Consider the following 24,930-nt stretch of genomic DNA (forward strand, 5'->3'; position numbering starts at 1 on the left):
GTCGTACGACCTTTTCAATATTAGGTGTACCCATATTTTCTCGTAAGGATGTACATCTTACGAAATGAAGTCTGAAACGATGTTTCTTTCCCGTAACAATTACAACTCTCATACCAGGTCACGTTATGATATGTACATGGTATGAACGAACGTACGTGTAAATATCGAAGTGAACAAGAATCCGTTGTCGCAGAAATTTTTTGTTGAAAATTTAGTCGTCACATTTTTTCCAATATTTTTTTTTTCGAAAAATTACGCGGTTCGGCAAGAGAAATTAGAAATACTTTGTACGTTGCACTCGTACGGTTTTCGGCTGATCCGAAGCGATGTAGACACACGTATTTCCCCGGTTATCCGCCTCCTCCTTCTCTTCTTCTTCATCTTCTTCCTCCGTCCTCTTCCTTTTTCCATCACCCCGGACTTTCCTCCGAACCCTCTCTTCGGCGTCACCCTCACCCTCGTCCTCGCCCTTGTCCTACTCCCTCTCGACCGGCTCGGTTATCCCCGTCTTCGTCCCACCCTCGCTGCTCCATACGCAGCATCGCCAGACGCACGCACGGACGCACACGGGCGCACACACGCACACGCGTCCCCCTTCCTCTGGGGCAAGGGAGCTAAGACGCGGCCCGGCTCCCAAGTAATTATAAAACGCAATCAATACTTTACATATTTTTCACGCAGCGACGAGGGTGAGTCCGTTGGAATACCAACGCCCCGGTTCTAACGTCGCATGTGTATACAGTTCGTTTCATCTCCCGCGTTACCGCGCTTCGCGCCCTTGCACATTTTTTTCCAACCCCTCGACGTTGGGAAGGGGGGGGGGGGGTTGAATTATCAAAGAACGACTTCTCGTAAATGAAAAATTATAACTCGATGGGTGTGCAACGCGGGTATAGACAGTCTTCGTAGTACACTTCGAAGGTACAGGTAGCCGGAGAAAATGACGTGGCATTATTTACACGATGTCATTCTCGTATATGGCATAACACTGAGTTGTGAACCGTGGTTTGTATAATTATACCTGCTCGGCAACACTTGTATGGGAGGCCTAATTGCCTCGATAGGAAGCATTGATCAGCATTAATTGGCCGGGTTTATTATGCATTATTCATCGACAATCGGGATCTCGCGACTTGTTTTTTTTTTTCATTCTTACACGAAGAAGCTAAATTGATACGAGACTGAAAATTAGAATAATATGCTGAAACTATGCGCTCTAACGGCAAGCTGTCGATCCGTTCACCAGCGCGTTTGACCGCTCAAGTTTTTGTCGTGTTTCAAATATTCCCACCTTATCACTCTATCTTCTTCCTTCACGTCTGTTTCCCTCGACTTTGCAGCAAGCCGATCACCGGCCAATACTCGGCACGATTATAGTTAATCGGAAACTGTGAACCGAGTAATCGCAAGAGCGGTGAAGAAACTTTATGCGACCGGAGAGTAGAAAAAACGTTGCCTGAAAGCAGACGCTGAGAACGGTGGATGCCGAGAATGTGATAAAAAAGGAAAAGAAGCGGAAGGAAGGAAGGAATAAGAGGGTGGACCACACACGTATAAACGTTGTACAAGGTGAGCGTATGATGTATTTCGAAGTCCTCCCTGTCTCTTTCTCTCTCTGTCTCTCTCCCGCGAGCAATCGAGTTTGAAAAGGCGTGTACAAAGGCTGTGCACGCATCCCCTTGATTAATGGGTGATTGCCACCCCCGGGGCCCGGGTGGTGGGTGGGGTTGGGGGTGTTCCTCCGGCCCCGCCGCCCCCCTCGCGCGCGAGAAAGTAAGTAGTGAGTGAGCGGCGTTCAAGGGTTGGGGCGACGTCGGCCGGGAGCCGAGTTCAGGAAGGGGGGCGGCCAGATTTTAACGATTCCTCTGCCGCGGAGTCTTAAGAGAAAGAATGGCGGGGATGGGGAAATGAGCGGGGTGAGGCGGAAGGCGAGCGAGCGAGCGAGAGGAGGCGACGCCGGGGCCGCGGAGAGCGCGAGAGGGCGAGAGGGGACGCGAAATGAAGAAATTCTATCTACATTTCCAACCCTTCATGCAGCGTCTTACCACCCCTCGCCCCCAGCCACCCACTCGCCAACCTCCCTCGACCGCCCGCGACTCCTTTTCTCTTTCTTCGGCTCCTCTTCTCATTCCTTCGCGGCCCCGCGTTTCCTCCTTCTCTCTTTTCCCGCCTCTCTTCAAACCCCCGCCCCCGGCCCCTCCGGCCGCCAGCAGCCACCCTTCTGAGACAATAAGACCCCCAACCCCTGCACGCAGGCTTGAAGCTCACGGAGCACAGCACCAGCACTTCTTTCCCTTTTCTTAAATACAAAAGCGAAAATTTTGCTTATTAGAATATTCCAGAGCCCGCCGAGCGGGACCTACGCGACGGACTCTCCTTGTCCTCGGTCTCGTCCTCTCGTCACCGGTGAACGTCTAGCCGTTCCTTCCTACGGCCATTACTATGATTGTGTACCGCGATTCTAATTGTTGTTGTTGTTGTTGTTTTGTTATTATTATTACTCCGATACAACGAAGGAGACCAAGAGTAGCCTGGGACAATGTGTATACCACGCGTCAAGCCGTCGCGTTTTTCGCGTCTCGTGTTCGTCTCAATCACATCTATTCGCGCAATAATAATGCGTCTTTTTTATTTCACGCGTACAGCGAACGGTGATACTGTAATATTCCGATGAAGTTTGTTGGACGGGCTCCTATACTGAGCTAATTCATGGGTGGGGTAGGTATCGAGTTTCTTCTAAATCGGTCGGGGCTCTTGGGAGCGGAACGTTGGAGGAATGCGTTTTTAAAAAGCTCTGTCAACCCGCCAATCCGTTTTTCCTGACTCGTACAAAAGCTTTCTGGCAGATACTCGACACTTTGCTCAAATTTTTTTCCAAAACTTGGGCCGCGGGAAATTCAACCTTTTTCAAATTCCATAGACGGATGAAGCGTGCGCAGCTTTCCAAGATATGTATCTATCTTATACCTACACCTAGATCCTTGATCAGCTTGTAGGAATTTCTGAATTTATCGAAAGCTCAATAACGAGCCGGTGCAGCGTGACGAAAGAAGTTGTATAAGCTTGTCGTAAAGGGACTTATATACGTGTCGAGGTTCTGCGCGCATCCGCGGGCGGTCGAAATTTGCGAACCGAAATGAATTTGTTGTTTTTATTATTTGCATCCTGACGTGATGTACAACGATGCATGAACGATGCAGGAGGGAGTTCGGGGGGAATGGGAATGAGAAGGGGAAGTGGAGAGAACAATTGATTCGTCGAAGTGGAACAGCCGGTAGCCAAGCCGAGGGGAAGAGACTTAGTCAACCCTGTCTTGCGCTTTTTCATATTCATCGCGTATCATTCGCATATTCCAATTCCCGTAATTTACCAAAATCTACAACATTTCTGAGGAGCTAATGGAATAATGGGGGGGGGCTGACTCGGAGCTCGCTCACCCCCGAAACCGCCACGTCAATTGCTTCCTCCGAGATTTTTTCTTCATCCATTTCTGAGTCCGGCCGCTCGAATCATACGAACAAATTTCCGCCCGTGTCTTCGCGGTATATATTTCCCGGATCCGCACGTACCTCCGCTCGAAATGAAAGGTCCGTGAAACAATAGACGAAAGTCCTCCCTAGTTGGTGAAAAAAGAGGGAAAAACTCCGAACGGCGCGCGGGAAAAAGAAACCCCGTCGCGTCAACACACGAGAGATTTCCCCACCTTTTTACCTGCAGCCTCGACCTTCCGATTGGTTGCCGACTCGTCACACTCACCTTGCACAATTTGTAAAACTGTGCAGTTTTCACTGAACCATACTTATAATTCGTATCATATTCGAGTTTCGACCCATTGTCGTGAAAACTTGTTCTCGTTGCGAGCTCTTGATTTGAGTGAAGGAAAACTAAAAAGCAGTCCATGACGGCAACAGATATAATGATATTCCTGCTGGTAACTCTACGGTCGCCTGAATAACCTGAAGGATTGAACAGAAACTCAACTAGGAAAGTATATTTATTACGGTACTAAATTAAGGGACAGTCAACTTTCTTGGACACCGAGGAAGAGGGACGTGACAACACCGCGGAAGAACGAAGAAGATGATTAAATTTTAATAATTACATTACTCGACTCATTGGACTCATCTTAACTAACTGATTCTACTGCGGCCAAGTTTATTCTATTTTTACGTTCAAATTACCACGAAGATTTCCCAGCCCTTTCCCACTTTCCCAGCAATCGCAGTAGCTGATTCTAATCCACGTGGATCACGAAAGTAAAAAAAAGTTCGCTTACAATGGAACTTGCACATCCGGTCGACAGTGGTGATAACAGTGTTCGGTCAGTCGATCCAACAATAAGGTCAGTTACTTTTTAACGGAACATCATCGTATCAAAGGGTCGACGTCGGGAACAATGAAATTGGCTTACTCAATCCAGAAATGATTAATCGAGTCATAAATCGCATGGTCGAAAGTGGAAAGTTCAGCTAGAATAAAATCTAGATAGGCAAATCTACAGAGAAGTGCAACGAGAGGTTGAATATTGTGATGAGAATGAAAAAGGATTTACAGATGGGCGGAAGTGATTGCGATATTTCAGGGAGATCAGACCCGGGTCCACGGAAGTGCCGGGATGTTCGTTGAGCCCCGAACCTCGATCGCCTCGCGCCCCCTTCCATCCAGTTTGGTTGGCCTCCCGCGGAGGAAGAAGACACTTCCCAGGGTAGGGGAGCCAGAAAGGGAAAGGGTTGCTGTCTTAAGTGTAAAAGATTATCAGAGGCAGCGGCAGTGGCAGCCCACTTCTTTCGCCGGGGGGGTCGGACGGGGTGGAAGGGCGGAAGGGCGGAAGGGTGCGGGGGGGAGGAGGGGGGTAGGGGGGAGGTAGGGGGGAGGGGGGGCACGTAGCACGAAATGAGGGTTCCTGAGTTTTTGCCAGGCGATCAATAAAACTCTCTGTGCTCTGCTCTTATACTTGTCGTATAACGAAGTAGGCTGACTGGCGTAAGGGGTTCGCGGCGTTCCGGTGCGTGGCCCGGTGCGTGCATTAATTCCACCCCCTTCTCCACCCTCAACCCCCGCAAGGCGGAACCCTCGTTTCCTCTCCACATCTTCTTGCTTGCCTCGACTCATCAACGCGAAGCTGCGCGGCCCGTGGCGAGGGGGTGAAGGGGCTGGGGTCGGAGGAAGCGGAGAGGCGACGTGTTTTAAGAAAACGTGACGCGTTCCTTCCACGTTCTTCTTCGTCCTTCTTATTGCGCGCTCCGAGGTCCTCTCCCTCTCCCTCTCACCCACCCCCCCCCCCCCCCCCCGTCGCCCCTCTCACTCTCTCTCGCACTCTTTGTCTCATCCCTCCCTCGGGCACCCCTCTCGTCGAGCTCTCGATCACTCCGTCTCTCTTTTCTCACCCAACCCTCCCCCTCCCCCGCCCCCGCCTCCGCCCACTGTCCCTCTCGCACTCGTTCATCCCCGCGCTTACTTGCCTGCTTGCTTGCTTGCTTGCTTGCTTGCTTTACTTACGCAGGTACCCACATCTCCAGCCCGATCCATAATTATCGCCAACGATTCGCTGTCGCTGCCAACTTTCTTTTACCACCGGAGTTGTGTCTCTCACGTGCAGCTCGCGGGGTTCTTACGTTGCAGGACGCTTCACGTTTAAACGCTCGTTCGACGCCGTTTCCGCATTTAGAATTATGCAAGCCGAAGCGTTTCGAGGATGCTGGTTAATTGCACACACCAGCTCCAAGCTGTATCGATATTTCGGTCACCGTTTCAAATCGTCATCCACCTCTCTTGTCCTACGAGGGAAAAAGTCGTGCGCCGGAGGTCCTGGCCAGCTCGGCATAATTTCAGACGAGTCAAATGCTAATTCAATGATCGTTACCGACTATCCGCCGGTTATTCAACGATACGATTGCCCAACTATGTATAGGTTGGAATTATTGTAACGAGGTGTGCTCTATGACGACACCGAGATCGCGTCCATTTGAATTACGGCAATTATTATTCCTAACCAAACGGATGGATTACAAATTTTTAGTCGTAAAATATGGGAACTACTACAGATTCCGGGGAGTTTCGGATCACGCTGTTGCTGAGAATAAAAGAGAGTGAATTTAACCAAACAACGCGCATACTTATAGTTTCCACAAATTTAAGTTCTCTAACTAATTATCGTGCAGTGGATACAAACTATATACAAGTAAATTAATTTTTTTGGCAAAGTCTTACGCTGTATTTTTGCGTCAAACATTTGACTTTCCATCCCAATTTCATCTCAATTGGTTTCACATTTTTTTTTTCCTGAATCCATTCACACATCGAGCAGGTATAAAAAACTGTCTGTGATAGAAAATGAACACAATGTATATCCAAACTGAAAAAAGGAACATTAGGGTCAAAGCGAAATATTTTGCAAAAACAAATATAATCAAAATTGTAAACCGAGATATCGCATCCTTTTTGGCAGGTTAATTCAACTTTATTTATCTAACAGAAAACTTCAAGTCTTGACCCCACCGGCTCTTGACTTCTCCCAGACAAACTTTCTGGAAAGTAATCATTAACGAGGAAAAATTTTCACCGTGCAATTCGTTCGGTTCGCAATTTTTGAATATTCTAAACCGCAGGCTGAGAGTATTCAGGCCTCCCGAGTCGAGAGCAATTTTTCACTGTATCGAGAGAGCAGTCGGTCTGAAACGGACATTCACGTTCTACTGTATAGGTATAATATGTATACGATTTATTACCGCATGCGACGAGAAATAATTCCGAAGGCGAGAACGATAAGGAACGCGTGCTCCAGCCTCCGTAGAACGGTTTCTCGCACCTCTGCGGGCGCTGTATCGGCTCCGGGCATCTCATTAAGTCATCTCGTTGAGATAATTAAATAAGAAAACTTAGATCACGCCTTCGCGATAGGCGAATAGCCCCACGCCATGTCAGACTAGATCGACGCTTATAGCTATGAATACTCGGCATTAAAATCTTACCGTCTGTTACATCCCATCCGGCTAGGACCATCTGATCGTCGAGCAGTATATTTGCCAGTATTAGAATCGGGACCTCGCATGATTTTCTTTTTTTCATTCGAACGGTGACGTATCGTCTAAGACTCGCTGTATTTCACAACGGTAAATAGTTGTAAGTGATCTTGTTTTCGGAAGAAAAAAGTAGAAATTTCTTCCCGATTATACGACCAGAGTAGGTACATATGACATGTCAGGGCCTCATAAATTTCCTGTAAGAATACTTATATTGCGACGATTGCCGTGTAAATTTCCACCGTCGTGAAGAATTTATTTTACTGCATGCATTTGCCGATTCAGGTAGGACCTGGTGGGTCCTTGCATGACTCGACTACGGGGGGTTCATCAGAGTGAGAAAGCCACGTCAAGCGGCCCTCGGCATCCCTCGCTGATAGAGTCTGGTCATTTCTTCCGTGGTTCTTACTGTACCTCGGAGAATAAGAAGAAGAAGAAGAACAAGAAGAAAAAAAAGGTAAAGAAAAGACGAAGAAAATAGGGGAAAGCTGCGGGAGTCGAATCCTGGGAAGAGATATCAGCCGGATCAGTTGCCACGGACAAATGCGGCCCGCCTACGGAACACGTCCGATCAAGCCTCAAGGTTTTCGTATATCGCCGTCACACACGCGGATGTCACGGCTGGCTATCCCGGCAGGGATAGTCCTGCAGGATGAACGGGACGAGCGAAGGACCGAGTGACGCGATCGTGGCCGGCCGTCAGTAATTGCCGGCCCACGCGGATTCCGCTCTGATCTGATTTCGTTTTATTTCTTCCCCCGGCTCTCAATCCACCGCCGACACCCCCCCCACCCCTCCTCCCCCTCTTCCTCCCGCTTCTTTTTGTCAGGATAAGCGGTAGAGGAAAGAAAGAACGGAAAAGAGTGATGGGGGGGGGGGGGGGGGAGGGAAAGTGAGAGAAAGACAGAGAAGGAAAACTTTGCCAAGAATGGAAAAGATCGAGACGAGAGGACGCAGCGAGACTGACTTGATCTTCACCTCGTCCAGTGTCTATGACGTTCCTCCGTCCTGTGGGAATTGGAAACAACGCATCATCTGCAGATCAGCGATTCGGTCCGTTTCATCCGGAGAGGATGCAGCGGTTTCCGATCTCCGGAGCTTTGCCGCTACATTAGCTTTTCACATACCTTGCAGCGAACGATTTTTTATCACACGTGAATACGGTTTTGAGCGATATTTTTTTTTTAACTGGCACACGCTATCAGCTGTATCCGATAATTTTCGAGGGACGTATTAGCCTTTTTTACTTATCAGGATCCAGGTAATTTTGCTCATGATTTATTAATTATGTGTGATCGTCGCTGTCAGGTGTCGCTGTCATATTATAAGTCGTGGTATAGGAATCACCACAAATTCCTGAATAAGGAAATTTCGGGAAGTAGGGATTACAAAATTTCCAAATCGTTTCTTCGATTCGTTTAAAAATTCGCTGTATTGTCAATTTTATGATTTTCAGTTATTATTACATTCACGTTCAACGGCAACTGAACAAAAGTAACGAACATCTCGAAACTTGAATGGTATTGACATAATTGTTCAGGGAAATGAAATTGAAAAAAAACACACTAAAACAAAAATGAAACCGGAGACCGGAGTAAAAGTATGGAGATTGAAGTCAGCTGCGCGCTGATTTCCGCACGCATCAGATCGGCGCTCTTTGTTTCAAGGATACAGGTTCAACGCAAAGTCCGTTTTCTGGCGAGATCTCGCCGAGTATACGGGTCCCCAGGTCTTATATACTCGGTCGAAGGAAGCCCTTTTGGAGAAATGCAAATTTAGCGGGGACTAAATGAGAGCGTTCCTGACCGAAATCCGAAATCGCTCGTATTGAGATTCTGGGAATGGACGGCTGATGAGCGTCGGAACCGTAGGGCCGTGCCTAACGACGCTCTTAATTCGGTCTTACTTCGATAAGTAAATCACATATTTTCCCGACGTCTCAATCGTAAAAAGCCAGAACGGCGATTCCGGCCTCCGGCACACCTGGTGCACGTACATCAAACACGATTAGGAGTTCTTTGACGGTGGTTGATGCGAGTTCACACGACCAACGGAGGTGGATGCTGGGCCCCGTGGCACACAGAAGTGTAAGGAGGACTCCAGTTCCATCGCTTCCAGGTGACTCAGCACCGACCTAAGCGGCGTCGACCGCGTTGATGCCCCCCGCGGAGAACGATGCTAATTAATTCTCGACAGGGTTCCGCGGGGCCTCGCGGCGAGCCCCCGGAAAGTATCGAGGAGTCCTTCGGGATGATTGCATCCGGAGATGACGACTCGGGGACTCTCGAAGCCTCGTCGTTCCCTCGAATATCTCGGACTCCGCGAACGGTTGTTGCCGGCGGAAAGAACGAGTTCACTCGACTCCGCTTCGAGCAAGGGGTGAATTTTATTACGAAGAAAATTAATTGCGATTCGAATGATCGCGTTTTGGCGGATGCCGTAATCGGTGTATCGATGAAACCCTCGTTCCCGGTGCATTCATCCCGCGTGTTATATGTATACCTTATTCGATCCGCAAAAACCGACTGAAACGACGCGATTTCCGCGAGTGGTCAAAGTGATCGCTCATCTGCGCAATATAACCGTAAAATTTTTAGTAAATTTATCGCGCTCCGTTATCCAGGCACCGGTGATTAAACCAAGAGCGTCACACCTCTGGCGGTGTTATAATTATACGTGTAATATTGTAATATAAGGTATATTATGTACAACCTGAATTGCTACAGATCAGTGCCAGAGGGAAATCACCCCGAAGTGTCGATCGATTTCTAACGCGGTTTGAGGATTAAACTTGTTCGACCTCCTCACCCGCGGCACTCTTTGAGCCAATAATTTTCATCGCCCTATAAAAATCGACCCGCGTTGTGTTTCACCGTCCACCGACTGTGTCGCCTACAAGATATACCTACGCACAATTTTTTACCTCTCAGTCTTTCTTTCGCGCAAGGCTTAACTCGGTTTCGAAAGATCATCGCCGACACCGAAAGTTCGTGTTTAAGGATTTCAGGTAAAAAGTGCGTCGCCTGTTCTCACATACCGACCCGAGTTACGCACGCACGTGGAAATGGACGGTATAGCTAACCCTCTCCCTCTCTCTCTCGCTCCCACACTCCACCCTCTCTCTTCCTCTCGGTTTGCTTCGCTCTCCCAACGGGGGTTCGTCGGGTTCTACCCTCCGCATTCGCCTATCGTAATTAATTCCTTCGCTACGCCAAAGGACTTTCAAGGAGTTGGCAGTGCTGACCGAACAAATACACCGCGTGACCCATGCACGAGCAGGATATTATACCTGTATGTACACCTACGTGCAGGCAGGCACCCCGCTGGGGCTAACTGTACGGGCACGCATACCTACCTGGGCGATATTCCCGAAACTTGCCAAAGGAAGACAAAACTACGGAAAGACGATGTATTGTTCGCAGGGCGAGCCGACCCCCACCTCGCACAAATTACACCGACGTCAAGGTTTCCTCCCCTGCAAAAGTAACCATACGTTTATACCCACAGCTCGCTCAGGTATAAATTAAACTTCGGGACACTCTGGGCTCGTAAAATTTCTATGTATGTACTTCTTCTTTAAGTGACCCTCTGACTGCAGGTATGCGCTGTACTTGTGTTTCACATGTTCCGTTGTGCAGGCTACACATTCAACAGGGGTATGCTATACAATTTTACAACATTTGCGCTGCTTGGAATTTTGTAAGTTGAGGATCGCGTCACTCGTTTGACGAGGGATGTGTTGGAAAGGCGATTTGCACCGAGCGTACGGTCTCTAAGACAAGAATTCCGAAATACTGTACGGTCTTCGCGACCATCCGGTCCTTACATTTGCTACCCAAGACAGCTACTGCGGCTCAACTATTTCTTTTTTGTTCATTTCGAGCCGGGGACCCTTTTCCTTCCTTTTCAGTTTCTCTTTTGGCGATGCTGGGGCTCCTCTTCCTTCGCCTAATGGGCGCCAGCGTCGCAGTTCCCGGATCGGTAATTGGTCAGAAGTTTAGTTGAAATCGTGCGGTGTATAGGTATATCGGAGTGAAGATTCTGACACAACGAAAAGATTTGCCTCCCTTATTTGAATATCATATCTGTTGCAAGATCGGCGGGTGAAACTAAGTTGTTTATCGAATGTTAAGAGTTGTACGCAGGTGAACTTGAAGGAAAAACCTCACAGTCGCGTTAGCAAACGGAGATGTAGTATGAAAGAAGGCAGGATCCTCGAAGCAACGGCGTCGCGACGCTCGGTGGTTCGTCGCGTCGCTTTCTTAATTATCATCTGTCTATCTCTCGGCGTAAGAGAGGAAGAGGGTGAGGACTCGTTTGGAAGGGGAATAAAGAGCGAGGGAATGAACGACAGAGAAAGAGAGAAAGTGAGAGAGAGAGAGAGAGAGAGAGAGAGAGAGAGAGAGAGAGAGAGAGAGAGAGAGAGAGACCTCGTGCATCCGGAGTGAAAGAAGAGGCGAGAGTGTGCGGAGAGTTAACGAGAGAGGTAGAAAGAGAGAAGGAGAGAAAGAGACGAGAGAGAAGGGACGCGTCTTACTCCGCCCAGCATCCAAGATGGCGTTGGCAGCTGCCCCCCTCGTCATTAAAATCAATAATTAAAAAATACATCCATAGGCGGGCTTCACTCTTCACTCTTCTAGCAAACGACGGGGTTGTGCGCGCCTACATTACGCCCGATCCCGCATGTGCACATCGCGTCTCCCCGATGAGAACCTCTGCCTGGCACTGGGGTGGCTGGCCAGATAGCCACGGATCCGGTGCCACTGGGCGCTTGGCTCTGTTCCGCACCTACCGGGGGTTCCTTCGCCGAGGAACTGATGCTTGCGAGGGGGCCGAGAGGGAGGGGGACCCCCGCAAGTTTTCGAAACCACTTGCCGGCGCTCAGGTGTCGAACAGGTGATTGTGCGAAGGCTGATCGGATCCGACTTTTCCTTCTCTCTCTCTCTCTATCCCTCTCTTTGACATTGCCATGTTACCCATGTCGTAGAGAATACTTCCGTTACCACCCTAATATGTTCAGATTATATGTACGAATATTGTTTCATCCGGTAAATCGACAGGTGTATCTATTCGCTGCCGATCGAATAGGCGTAACGTATCGATATGTATATCCGTAAACACACGGTGAGTTGATGTAAGGTATACGATTATACGAACAACCGATCCGTAAGCCGATTTTTTTCTTACCCGCTGACAACCGTTTCTAATAGTAAAAATCGCGCAGCGCGGGTAATTGCGTTTATACTATCTCACCGTTGGGTATTACAAGTTTCTCTTTTCATGCATCGCATGGACAGCTTGCACCATCCTGCATCCGCCATCATCACCTCGGAGAGTTCCTGCTGAGCTTCAACACAGCTTTTGCTAAATCACTGGTGGTAATTGTTGCGAATGGAGCACCTGTTGAAATCGACCGTAATAATTTCTATTAAAACTTGCGTGGGTTATATACTCTTGGCCTAAAACCCAGGCGGAATAACCAATTAATGTTAAAATCTTAGAGATCTTGGTAATTCAAAACCGTGCCATACCGCTAAAATATTTCACCTCAGATCACGACTCTCGGTGAGAACATATTATTCGACCGTGTCGCAAAACGTTGCTGGAAAATTCACTGGAACAGCGTATAGGTAATCTTTTTAAGTGCACCTTTTACGAATTCATACAGCGTGTTTGGGACTTGTAAAATTAAAATTAAGAAAAGCGACAGTGGCCTTCCAGCTAGTAGGCCATATGTGAGGGGAAGGTGATCCTTCCTGGGATTTGGGACGGCTGCAGGGTTGCTGCGAAGTGGTAAAACCAGGTAAGCTTGGCCTCAAGAGCGCGGTGCAAACTCTGGAATCGTCGTTTCGCGTGCGTTGCTGTTTTACCTGCAACGCACCGACCAGGGTCCGGAAAGCCGCTCCTGAGGAAGACGAAGAAGGAGAAGAAGAAGCGAAGGAGGAAGATGAGGAAAAGGAATAAGAAAAAGAGGCGGGGGGATGGGGCTAGGGGGAGGGAGAGGAGGAGGAGACGGCTGTCCGGTCGCGTTCCACCTACGTTCCACCTATAGCTGCCACCTACCTACCATTCTCTGCCGACCATTCTACCAACCGATCTACACGTGGGCACGAGGATTGCCACATCTGGTGGGGAGAGGGCCCGGTCGGTGGGCAGGTACCCTGGTAGAGGTAGCCATGGAGGTGGGACCCCTCGTCACTTCCTCAGTTCCTCGGTTCCTCCACTTCCACAGCCGAGTCTGAGGAGGCAGTCATATCGCGACCGTTCCAAGTGCCGCTCGTGTGTAACAACAGTCGCTTCACCGCTCGCTCCGATCCCCCAAGTAACGAGTCTTATCCTCCGCAACATTATCGTACCGTATCGACGCACGGCCAGTTTTCAGGTGAACGTGACCAATGAAGTGTGAGTTTTTACAGTGAGTGACAAGGATAGGAATTACAGAAGCATCCACGACGTGTACGGGGCAGTGCGACGTTGATCGATGGTGGCATGTGCTCTTCTTGAAACACTCGACGAAACAAGTATATGTCAAAAAGAAGAAGAAAGAAAAACAAACAAACAAACTATCGGTGAACGAGGATAATTATGAAATTTGGCTTGCGAACTCTACGTGAGTTGGTAAAGCGAATGATTAGGTGCGATTCACTTATCAAGGCTATTACGATCTGAGATATCCGCATCGTACGACGGAAGACATACATAACGTACATTTCAAATTCGAAGTCGCCAACGAATTCTTCTCGCCAAAGGATATAAAAAAAAAAAGGTTTGTCACGATTTTTTGAAATGATGATGATATGTGCTCAACCTGTGTAAAATCTCGATAGTAACCGTGGTAAAAAGTCTGTGCTTAGGAAATCGCTCGAGACTTCCTCGGCGTGGATGCCATAGTCCGAAAAATCAGAGTTCCCAATTATTTTATACTTCTTAGACAATACGGCCCCGTGTTTTTTCGCACTTCTTCCGCGAATCGTCCCCTGCAGAGTCAAAAACGCGATACTCGCGCCGAAATCAGCGATCGCGCGGCGTTCTTCGGGGTTCTCACCGAAGAGGAGCGCAGGCGCGGGGTTTTCGCGACGGCGGGACACCTCGTGCGTGGCGTCATCCATCCCTGTCCTGCGGGCGGCCGAGGGCGAGTAGGGGTCGGTTTAGAGAGTGGAAGGGTAGTACGGCACGTACGTTTGCCGCGGCCCGCGTACTGGAAGGGCGCCCGGGGGTGGGTTTCAGCGGAGGGGTCGTGAGGGAGTTCGGGGGGAGGGGGGGGGGGGTGGGGTGGGGGGCGAGGGTGGGGGTCTTGGAAGAGGCGCCGAACCTCACGGCGCATTCACTCATCGGCCGTCGCCGACGCCGCCACAACGCACGCAAACAAGAGTCACGGTACGTCTGTCACAGAGGGCGCCCCCCCTCCCCCCCCCACCCCCCCCCCCGCCGCCGCCAAATTCGACGAGACACACGTTGCAAAGTTTCAGTTCTGCCCTACTCGTACACCTGTATTTTCTAAATACCTCGCGTCGTACAACGATCCTTCGCTAAGATTTGATCGTCGATATGTGCCAAGTGCTACCAACGTCGGACGTTTTACTCCAAGTTGTTTGTTGACACCCCTCCCCTCCCCCCTCTTTCCCTCCGCCACCCATAAACACCCCCCTCACTTTTGACAACCTACCTTCCTACCCCTCCCCGCTCCATCCGCCCCCTCCACCCCTGCCTTGGTTGGATACACCGGCCGGTGGTCCCACGTTGTTGTGTTCAGTGAAAGAACGAAGCGATCCGCGATTGATCAAGGAAACGGAGAAAACAAATTCAACGGCACCGCGTGATTCATCGCTACGTTGGCGTATCGGGGAAGAGGAAAAAAAAAAAAAAACATGTATACATGAAACCAGTGATAATTTAATATAGTTCGTTTTTAATATTATTGTTAACAACTCCTCGATTTCTATGTATAATTCTTGTTCAAACGAATAATTCACGCCGTGCTGCTAAGATGCATGCCTAGAAGTTGACGATGATGTTCTTGTTGTTGTTGCTGTTTGAGATAGTTTTTGTTGTCAATCGGCAAAGTGCTTGTTCCGATATATAATTTTGTGGGTGACCAGTGCAGGTGACAGCTGATTTTTCACAACACAACGTATAACATAACGCTGTTCGATCCTGCAGTGACATAATCCAACATAATAACGACCGATATTTAAACGCGGTTCGCTCTGATTGTGTGAAAACGGATCAGCGTTCAGCGTTGTGTTAAATTTTGTAAGTGATTATTGTTTGATTTCTTCTCGATTCTAAATCCGATCCGTCATTGCAATTAAAAACCGATAAAATTCCACGCGATTTTCTTGCGCGACTCGCGCTGGGTGTCAAAGAATTTACGACAAAGTTCAAGGTGTTTTCAAACTCTTCAACAGTTTGTCGACAAGGCTTGCACGGGTCAACAAAGTTTAGTTGTCTTTTGTTTATACCGAGAAGCTACCCCTGCGTACGTACGTCTCTTTTACTACAATTATATTGCAAAATGACATATTCTACCGGTCTGATTCGTAATTCGCGCATTGCCTTTATACCTACACAATTTCAGTGTAGAATTGTTATTTCCGTTCTAACAAGCAGAGAGTTTCTGCAGTTAATTTCGTTTCAAACGTGTACCGAAACTTTCTCACTCAAAAACGAGACGCGTATGAGGTTTGTTTCAAACTTGACAAGTCTCACTCAACTTATAACGCGTTCGAAACTTCAAGATGATTGTCAACTGTTTCCCCTTCGTATATGTTTACCGCGCATGAAATCTATGGATTCTCTACACGTACCTTCATTAATGGCTAATCCACAACGTAACGCAAGAAATGACTTTGTTGCCCACTTGCAATGCTTATTGCTTCGAAATAGCTTGGAATGTTTATTATTCGTGGAACGAAATTTGAGTGAAAAACTTACTACTCGCGGATCACCGGTTTTCCGGTTAAAAAATTTCAAGACAAACTCGGTTCTCTCGTGTACCTAATTTGTTAATTAATATTATTCGACGCGTGGCAGTTCCTCCTCGTCAAACTTTTCGCACACGCCGGAGCACGTGAGTTTGACAATAAATTTCGCGGGAAATTTTGGGCGGCGCTACGACGGCGCGTCGACGCCTGGCTGGCACGTTGCCGTTTGTCGTCACTGCGACGTTATACATACACCTGCGTGTATTCCGGTGAACAAAAATAGGCATACCTTGTGCCTGCCCGAGGGGGAATTTGAGATGGCAGATACATCACGTCGTCGGATTGTCTGTCGCTTTCTTATTATCCGTTCACGCATCGCGTTACACGAAACCTCCAATTGAATCGTAACCCGTTACAGGACCACATGCGTGTTATTGCCGATCACAAAGTCGGATGTAGATCGTAAAAATGACTCGTTAACGTCGTAGAAAGCAAAGATTTCTGTGAAAGTTTGTTTTAATTGTCAATTTCAAGGCTGATTGCGTACGTATAAATCCCAATCTGTGGAACCTAGAAGATAGATCTCTGCGTTTGACAGACCCGTCGAAGAGACGAAGAGCGAGGAAAGGGACTCGCGCGAGATAAAACGAGGATCGGTTAAAATTCAGGTCGACGGATTTTCTTGCTGATCATCTAAGAGTCCTTAACGATTCTGGCAGTATGTAACACTTCACACGTTTGCGTTTGCCATCGGGAAATTCGATCGTACAGCTCATGGCGGCAATAATCGATGAAATTTTTTCAAACTTTTAATAGACTCGTGACTTGCAGTATTCTTTTTCGGTCCATTTCACCGATGAGTGAATGAGTGAAAAGCAAGAATCAATTGTACTGGCTTAGAAAGTGCAGTAGGTAAACGCTGATTCGTTGATTCCGACGATAAAATCTTTAATACTGCACCGTCAATCAATTCTACGTAACACCGTATCTCATTATGGTCTGACGATGAGAAGCGTTAGTAAGGACCGATCGTTTGAACGGTATCGAACTTTCCTCGAAGTTAAATCTTATACCCGCAACGATATTTACGGCCGTTTCCAGCTGGGGAACAAATATTTCTTCCGTTTTTCCGTAACCGCGAAGACTTCTTCAATTATCAACGCGTTTCCTACGTGGATCGTGACCATGGGAACGTTTAGCATGAACGGATTAGTCAGACACGACTTTTGACATGCTTATTTATTACTCAATGGCACCGCAAAAATTATTTCATCGCTAAACCGTTTGTTGCCCCTGACTCCGGGAGCCGCACAGCTCAAATCCTTCGCCTTGATATTTCGACACTGCTATTTTTACAATCACCGTTAAAATAATGGCGAACTTGGATTCGAACGTGAGTAAGTCCCGACTTTGAGCCGCAACTGCATTATTTCGTTCACAAATGCGCGAAACAGGTCAAATGCCATAGCCGATCGATCGCAAATCGTGTCAAATGAAAAACAAAAGATATCGTGTATATTTCGATATGTAAGGGAGAAGAAAAAGAAAAAGAAAAAAAAAACAAACAAACAAAGAAAACGATTCGTGGGCTGGTGATTTATTTTTCAATTTCCAATTTTTTAGTCACGGCGTCCCAGACAACAATCAGGACGGACCTCGTCCGCATATATGGAAGAGAGGCGAAAAAATCAGGAAGAATAAAACGAGGTGTGAAGGCGACAAGAAAAGGGGAGCAGTGGCTTCGTGACGATCCGTACGATCGACGAAGAGGAAAGATGTCCAGTGCCGCGGGAAGTCCTGCCGAGATGCCCCTCCAGTCCCAGTACTCGTTGAGGTGGAACAACCATCAGACACACATCCTGCGGGCCTTCGAGGACCTCCTTCACGCGGAAACGCTCGTCGACGTCACCTTGGTCTGCGCGGAGACGAGCCTCAGGGCCCACAAAGTCGTCCTCAGCGCTTGCAGGTAAGAAACGTCTTCGAAATTATCGCTTGGTTGGAGCTTCTGTGTCGGGATTCGGATGTCCCAAAGGGACAATCACAGATTATCTTTGAATAATCTATGAGCTTGCGTAGAGTCACACCATTTTGGAGTATTATCGTTTTTTTCCACTTTAAATGTCAAAATCAACGTTACTGCGGTATGTTAATGATAATAGGGGTGAAAATAGGATGAGTTAAAATCAATCACAGATAACGTCAAAGTTAATCAGCTTGTACTTTAACAACGATTACACTTATCATTGGAAAGATCTGAAACTGTAACAAGTATAGATGCATCATTTTTTTGGTTATCTTTTCAAGAGTAAGCTTGTTAACAACGGAAGTTTGTTAATTCTGTAAACTGAGCACAATACATTCGTAAGTAGAAGAACGCTATGAAAAAACTTTAAATTTCGCACGATTTTTTGACGAAGAAAAATAATTAATCTGTTGAACCAACCGAATGCACGATCACGGGTGTCTGAATAAAAATTTAGTCTCTCCAACTGGATATTAACTGTAAATTTGTTGCAGTAAATACAGCAATGATTGAACCAAATAATGTTTATTTCGATCGACTAAATATTTATTTGGCCGCCCGTGATAACCGATTTACTTGATTCAACTACTTTTTTATCTGCGTCTCAAAAATGTCAGAACGTTCAAAAAGTTGTTGACTAAACGGTGCTGGAGCTCCTTACGGTTGAACAAACTGTACAGCAAATAGAAAATTTCAGCTTTTGCCAAATAATGGACATTATCCCGCTGTTGTGCGAACAATTAGGCACCGTATAAGACATATTTATCAGTACAGTGCGACTGAGTAATATAAATTATTTGCACGGTCTCGCACAGTAATTCACGGAATTTTTCGGCAGAGAGATTTTTCCAGTATTCGAATAGATAAGCGAGGAGTTTTCGGATTTACGGCAAGCTCAAAAACACGACAGCGCGGTAGATTAAAAAATGAAAAAGCATTTTGAAAAATTGCAGCCCGTTCTTTGCACGGATATTCGTGGAGCACCCCTGCAAGCATCCGATTATAGTCCTGAAGGATTTCCCCGGGACCGAAGTGACCGCGCTTGTGGATTTCATGTACCGTGGCGAGGTCCGCATCGGCCGTCACGAGCTTCCGGGCCTCATGCGAGCCGCCGAGAGTCTTCAAGTGCGGGGCTTGGCGTCGACGGAACCACGACTCGCGAGTCCGCCCGAAACCCCAACGACGGACATCCTCGGCGAACCGTCGACGCCGGAAGACGCCCAAGGAACACCGGAGGACGACGACAACGCGTCGGAGTGTCAGGCGCCACCCCGAGACCTCTACCACCATCAGGACCACCAAGAAAACAGACTGCCGCACATGGGCCACCTCAGTTTCTCCCTACGAGAGCTGAGGGACTCTTGCAGCTCGCCCCTGATGCCGCGGAGGAAGCAGGCTCGCCCAAGAAGAAGATCGGGGGAGCTCCTTCCCCAGGATCTGAGCCGCCCGCATACGAATCCGACACCGAGCCCGCCCCCGGCCTGCGGCCTGAACCTCAGCAGTCAACCGCAGCCAGCGGGGCTGCAGCAGAGCCAGAACAACCAGCAGCAGCAGCAACAGCAGCAACAGCAGCAACAGCAGCAAGAAGACATAGCCGAGAACCTGTCGATGAAGAGGTCGACGTCACCCGCCCCCGGCGATCACGTGATAAAGACGGAAAGCGAGACGGCGAGCAGTCCCCGCGGCTCTCCTCTCACCGGTCCCAGTCTTCACCTCGACGGATCCCTCCAGGATTTTCCGGCGGGTAGCCTCCCCGGGATGTCGGGGCTTTCGCTCACGCCGCCGCATCACCACAGCGAGTACCTGACAAGTCTGGGCCAGCTCGCGGCCCAGTGGCTGCCCAATCACCCGCAGAACCAGCTAGCCCACCACCCCCGAGAGGAGAGTCCTCACAACAGGACGCATCCCTTTCAGCAGCAGGATTCGCCGCTGACTCAGAGGCGGTCGGTCGCCGTTTTCCCGATGGACGGTGCGGGGCCGCTGGGGGGTGCCGGAGGCCTGTTTCCCCCCGGAAGCGGACTGGACCGGGGCTCGCTGCTGGCCGATCTTCACGAAAACTTCAAACCGGAAACGCTTCACGGTCTATTCGGGGGCGCAAGTCTGGGACACCACCCGGTGAAGAAGTCAAAAAAGCACCGAGGCGACGGCGAAGGTCAGAGACGATGGAGCGAGCACACGCGACTTCCGGTCGGGCGGCCAAAGGGGCAGCACAGCGCGCCGCGCGGCGGCCCTCCGAGGTCCTGGACGAACGCGGAGCTGACCGAGGCGCTGCAGCACGTCTGGAACAAGAAGATGACCACCTCCCAGGCTAGCCGGATATTCGGCATACCGTACAACAGCCTGCTGATGTACGTCAGGGGGAAGTACGGGAAGAGCCTTAAGCTCGAACAGCTGAGGAGGGACTGCACGGGGTCGACGACCGGCGAGGTGATGAACTCCCTGAACAACAACGTCAAGACCGCCCAGCCGCCCTCCCAGATGCCCCACGCCCTCGCGGGTCTTCCGCATCCCGGCGACGAGGCGGCCTTCTCGCATCCTCTTCTCGGCGGCACTCTTCCCCAGGGCTTCTTCCCCGACTTCGGGGCGGCTTTTCCGGTCCCCGTAAGCATGGTCCATCTACTGCCCCCCAGCGAACAGAAGGCCTACGAACCCCCGCCACCCAGCGCCGGGGGCGGCAGCGGCAGCAGCGACGCGAACCCCCGGAGCCGAAGCCCGTCACCAGCCGCCCACGACTCTTTGGTGCAATCGACGCAGCCACCCACTGCCCTGCTTCAGCAGAACGGAACCGAATAGGACCGTAACGGAACGGAACGCGAACGGGAACGGAGCGACCTTACGCTTCGAAATTACCCTCGGAATTCAACGGGGGAGCGGTAAGATTAGCCAGTTAGTATAAAAAAGACTTCGACGCTGCACGTACATAGAAAACAAGAGTTGCATACGTATACTTATTACATGTATGTATATATACATATACGTGATACTATCTATATGTATGTATGCATACCTGTATACATGGTATATTGTGAACATGTTGAAAACAGAACAAACAAAAAAAAATGAAAAACTCGCCCATCATTGTAATAACAGGATGCTCTTCACACAAAGACTGACCCCCAAGCCCATCGCCACCCCCCCCCCACCCCCCTCCCCGCCCACCCCTCATCAACGAGAGGTGGTTCAAACTGCGATAACGCGGTGCTTACTTCCCTCTTTGAAACGACGCAAGTTTCTCACTATACAAAGCTGTAATATTACTTACTTACTTACTTACTTACTTACTTACATTTACAATACGCGTATAATATGCATTACTACTCGCAAGACCACATCTCGCTGTGTTATTCTTCGGCTTTAATGCCGGCAATCATTCTAGTGTTTTGCTTACTTTTCCCGTATATGTATTTACACAGGTGTGCATGTATTATTATGCGAGATCAGTAAGTGAATTCCAAAGGACGAAAATTATCCAGTGTCGCGTTGATTTTTCTCTCAACTTTATTAAACAATTTCCGAAGATCAATGTGCTCATCGCCGTTGCGTGCATTGAAATCTCTTAACATCTAATTCAACGTGCTCTATTCAATTATACACTCAGATTAATCACGTACCTGGAATTGGTTAGATTGACATGAACGCGAACTGGTTATTCGTCCGATGATTGCAATTTCACAGCACCACTATGAACAGTTCCTGCTACGTTGAGCGATTATACCAAATAGTACTGTATTAAATTATGGATGAAACGGTAAGAAAGAGAAAAAAAGATTCGAAACGCAGTGCGCCACGCTTCACTCGAGACGGTATCCGCGAAGCGTCATCCAAGTTAAGTTCAATTCACCAATAACCGGTTCGTAAAATCAGCAAACAAAATCAGCAAAGAGACACAAATTTTTTCGCGTCGAAATATACGTGAAATCGCAGATCAAATTCGAAGCGTATAATAATCTAACCCCAATAATTTTTACATATCGCATTGAACTTGAAACAATCACGTCACTGTCCTTGCTCGTGATAAACTTCGACTTTGATCCGCGAATTCGTATCGCAAAAACAGAAGAAGACAAAAGAACAAGTAATAATAATAAAAATAATGATAATAATAATAATGTTAGTAATAATAATGGTAGTAATACAATGATACTAATAAAATTGACCGTACAAGGAATACTTAAACGCGCCTTTGCGAAGGTAAAAAATCCTCGTTATCGAATACAAGAAGGAAACAAAATACAGAAGAAATACGAAATCAGACAAACATTTACAAAAAAATAAAAGAAAACCAAGAAACACAGAGTGTAATGATAATAATTATATTGTAAAAGTAATAGCGACAAAACAACATCATCAATTAATGAATAGTAATAATATTAATAATAATAATAATAACAACAATAATAACAATATACTTTCCACGATGGCCAGGGGTGACCACAGGGTTTCGCGAGGTTGCCAGGCTTTCTCTGAGAATAAATATAACACATATGGACGTGTACCTATGTTTCGTTGATAATGAAATCGGATCGTGTATACATGTAGGAAAAGCGTATAGTCGTGCATAGATACGTATTACAGATAAAGGAAGTAGGCTGCAGGGTATGGGGAGAAATTGTAAATTTTCGTTAAAATCGGGGCCCACCGAGAGGGCGCAGGGTTACATCGCAAATGTGCAGTCCTTGGGGCTGATGTAATAACCTGTAATAACGAATTAGTTATTCGCGAGTCGGAGCTGCAGGCGTGCGCGCACGAGTTTTCAAAATTCAACCACGTTCACTTTTCGCCTCACGGTATTTCCTAAGCAAGGCTTTGCGTCATTGAGAGGGTGTATGGCGCACCATGGACCATGGAGATACAGCCGAGGGGGTGTTCGTTGAATAAGTTGAAATCGTGAACCACTTTGGAAAGCGGTCAGTTTAAAGTCGCCTGAAATCACAGTTGGAATCGCGTTAAAGCATGGAAATCATTGCAATCGCTTGTCACCCGATTTGCGAATGAATACCCCCTCGGATGCAACCCTTACCAATCACCGAAAATATTTCTTGAGAATTTGAGAAACAAAATTGTCTGTCCTTCATTCTTTAAGCGTTATAGACACTTTGGAAAATGAATTCTTTAAAATTGAATTGCGACAAATTTGACGGTAAGTGTTCGGCATACGCGGATAAATTTCCGTGAGTTAAAAAATGTACAATCTGTCGTTAATGCAATTACTGAAATACGTGACGTTCAGAGTGTTCGTACAACTTTGATTACAATATCAATCTCGTTGTGCATGTAATACACGTAGGATCGTAGAGGCTGTATGCAGTGTCATTATACCATTAATAAATGAACTTTAGCGAAGTAGAGAGAAAGATTGAATGAGAAAAGTTGGGAAGGTATGAGAATGGTGGGTATGGGAATGTGAGTTATGGAAATGAAAGATAGACGCAAAGAATCGCGCGCTCGGGGCGTGACATGTATGTGCTAGAACAAAGAAAAATAGTTTGTTAAATGTTGCATAGTTGATATTAGAAGTTTTGACCGATGAGAAACTAGGATGTGCTGATTCAAATACAAATTCGACGCGAATGGACGACTGCAATATTATGGTACAATAATTATACGGTTCCGTAAAGAGGGAAACGAGAACGAGAAAGAGAAAGACAGAGAGAGAGAGAGGGTGCAAGAGAGAGAGAGAGAGAGAGAGTTAGCCTAAGAGTGAAATATTTGAAGAATAAATTTTTTATTTCAATTGTGCGACTGGTGTTTTAATTGGTTTTTAATATTTGCTTTTAACTAGACTTTTAACGTGTCTAGAACAATAATAGGTGTGTACGTGGGGTCATTCATTCGTTTCTGAAGACGAGTGCGACTCGCACAGCCGTTTTGTTATACCTCGCAATAGCATAAGCGGCCCTTTCTCACCCGAGTCTCGGGTTCAGCAACGAATAAACGAGTATAATACATTATTATATAACACCTAACCGTATACCTATTGCTATATTTAAATTGTGACATTTAATTAACGTTGAGGGTGCTGTACATATGCGATATAATCTTGAAGAAACAGAGTTGTATAATCGCCGCTGCTTTCTTTTCTAAATAGAAAGTTTGGCAAGCTCCATAAAACGTTGTATTAATCTCGCTTTAAACGAACGATGTTGTACCGATATACGTTCTTACAAAGCAAAACGGGAAAGGAAAGTGAAGAGTGAAAAAAGGAATAAAACCGCAGAATAAAGGAAATACAAACAAACTAAACTGCACAGGGAAACAAAAAATTTATCTTGTAAAAGAGATCCACAATTTGACACAATATTTCGACAACCAGACGGAAGCGCAGGGTAACTAACACATCAGGGATAGCCACAGACAAATCTACGATAGATAAAGAAGATTTAATGAAAAAAAAAATGATAAAAAAAAAAAAAAAAACTACATAGATATTAAACTATAAATTAATTCATAATACAGACTATAGAGAATAATGAAGAAAAAAAAAATTAAAAATACAATATACGACTATTTCGTTAAAAGCTTAAATAACAGAAAATGAAACAAAAAGAGGTAAAGAAGCAGATTCATTCACGCCATTATGTCTCATGTTACACACATATTATACCTACCGTGGAAGCGAGAGAATCGAGATATAAATAGATGATTATTGACATAATGAACTAGAATAAAGTAATGTAAGAAAACAAGTGGGTGAAAAACTCAAAAATAACCCCACAAAAATTGAGAAAAAAAAAATATTAAAATCACACACGGAGAGTGTATCGGATACGGAAATATAAATAGTAAAATAATAAATGTATAGACCACACAGGCTTCCAGCCCCAACAACAGCCTGTACAATACAAACCGATATTATATATTATTGATTATTAATTATATGTATAATTATACATATATATATATATGTATATATATATATATATATATGCACACATATGTTATAAATATATATATATATATT

The 24,930-nt window shown here is 46.9% G+C and overlaps 1 protein-coding gene across 6 annotated transcripts in view; it reads left to right on the forward strand.

Annotated features, from left to right (window-relative positions):
• Positions 1-23,708, forward strand: part of LOC124179881 (protein jim lovell) — a 121,624-nt gene extending 97,916 nt beyond the window's left edge. For 3 of the 6 annotated variants that reach the window (XM_046564742.1, XM_046564768.1, XM_046564735.1), the window contains 2 exons: positions 17,570-17,912; positions 18,923-23,708. In XM_046564742.1, coding sequence (XP_046420698.1) covers positions 17,570-17,912; positions 18,923-20,762 — 2,183 coding nt within the window. In that variant the 3' untranslated portion in view covers positions 20,763-23,708. Of the gene's footprint in view, positions 1-1,504; positions 1,570-14,367; positions 14,400-14,760; positions 15,276-17,569; positions 17,913-18,922 lie in introns of those variants that run through there. The other 3 variants (XM_046564775.1, XM_046564759.1, XM_046564750.1) reach the window with 3 other exon arrangements.
• The last annotated feature ends 1,222 nt before the right edge of the window (positions 23,709-24,930 follow it).

The sequence above is a fragment of the Neodiprion fabricii genome, chromosome 1 (assembly GCF_021155785.1).
Source record: "Neodiprion fabricii isolate iyNeoFabr1 chromosome 1, iyNeoFabr1.1, whole genome shotgun sequence".
NCBI lineage: Eukaryota > Metazoa > Arthropoda > Insecta > Hymenoptera > Diprionidae > Neodiprion > Neodiprion fabricii.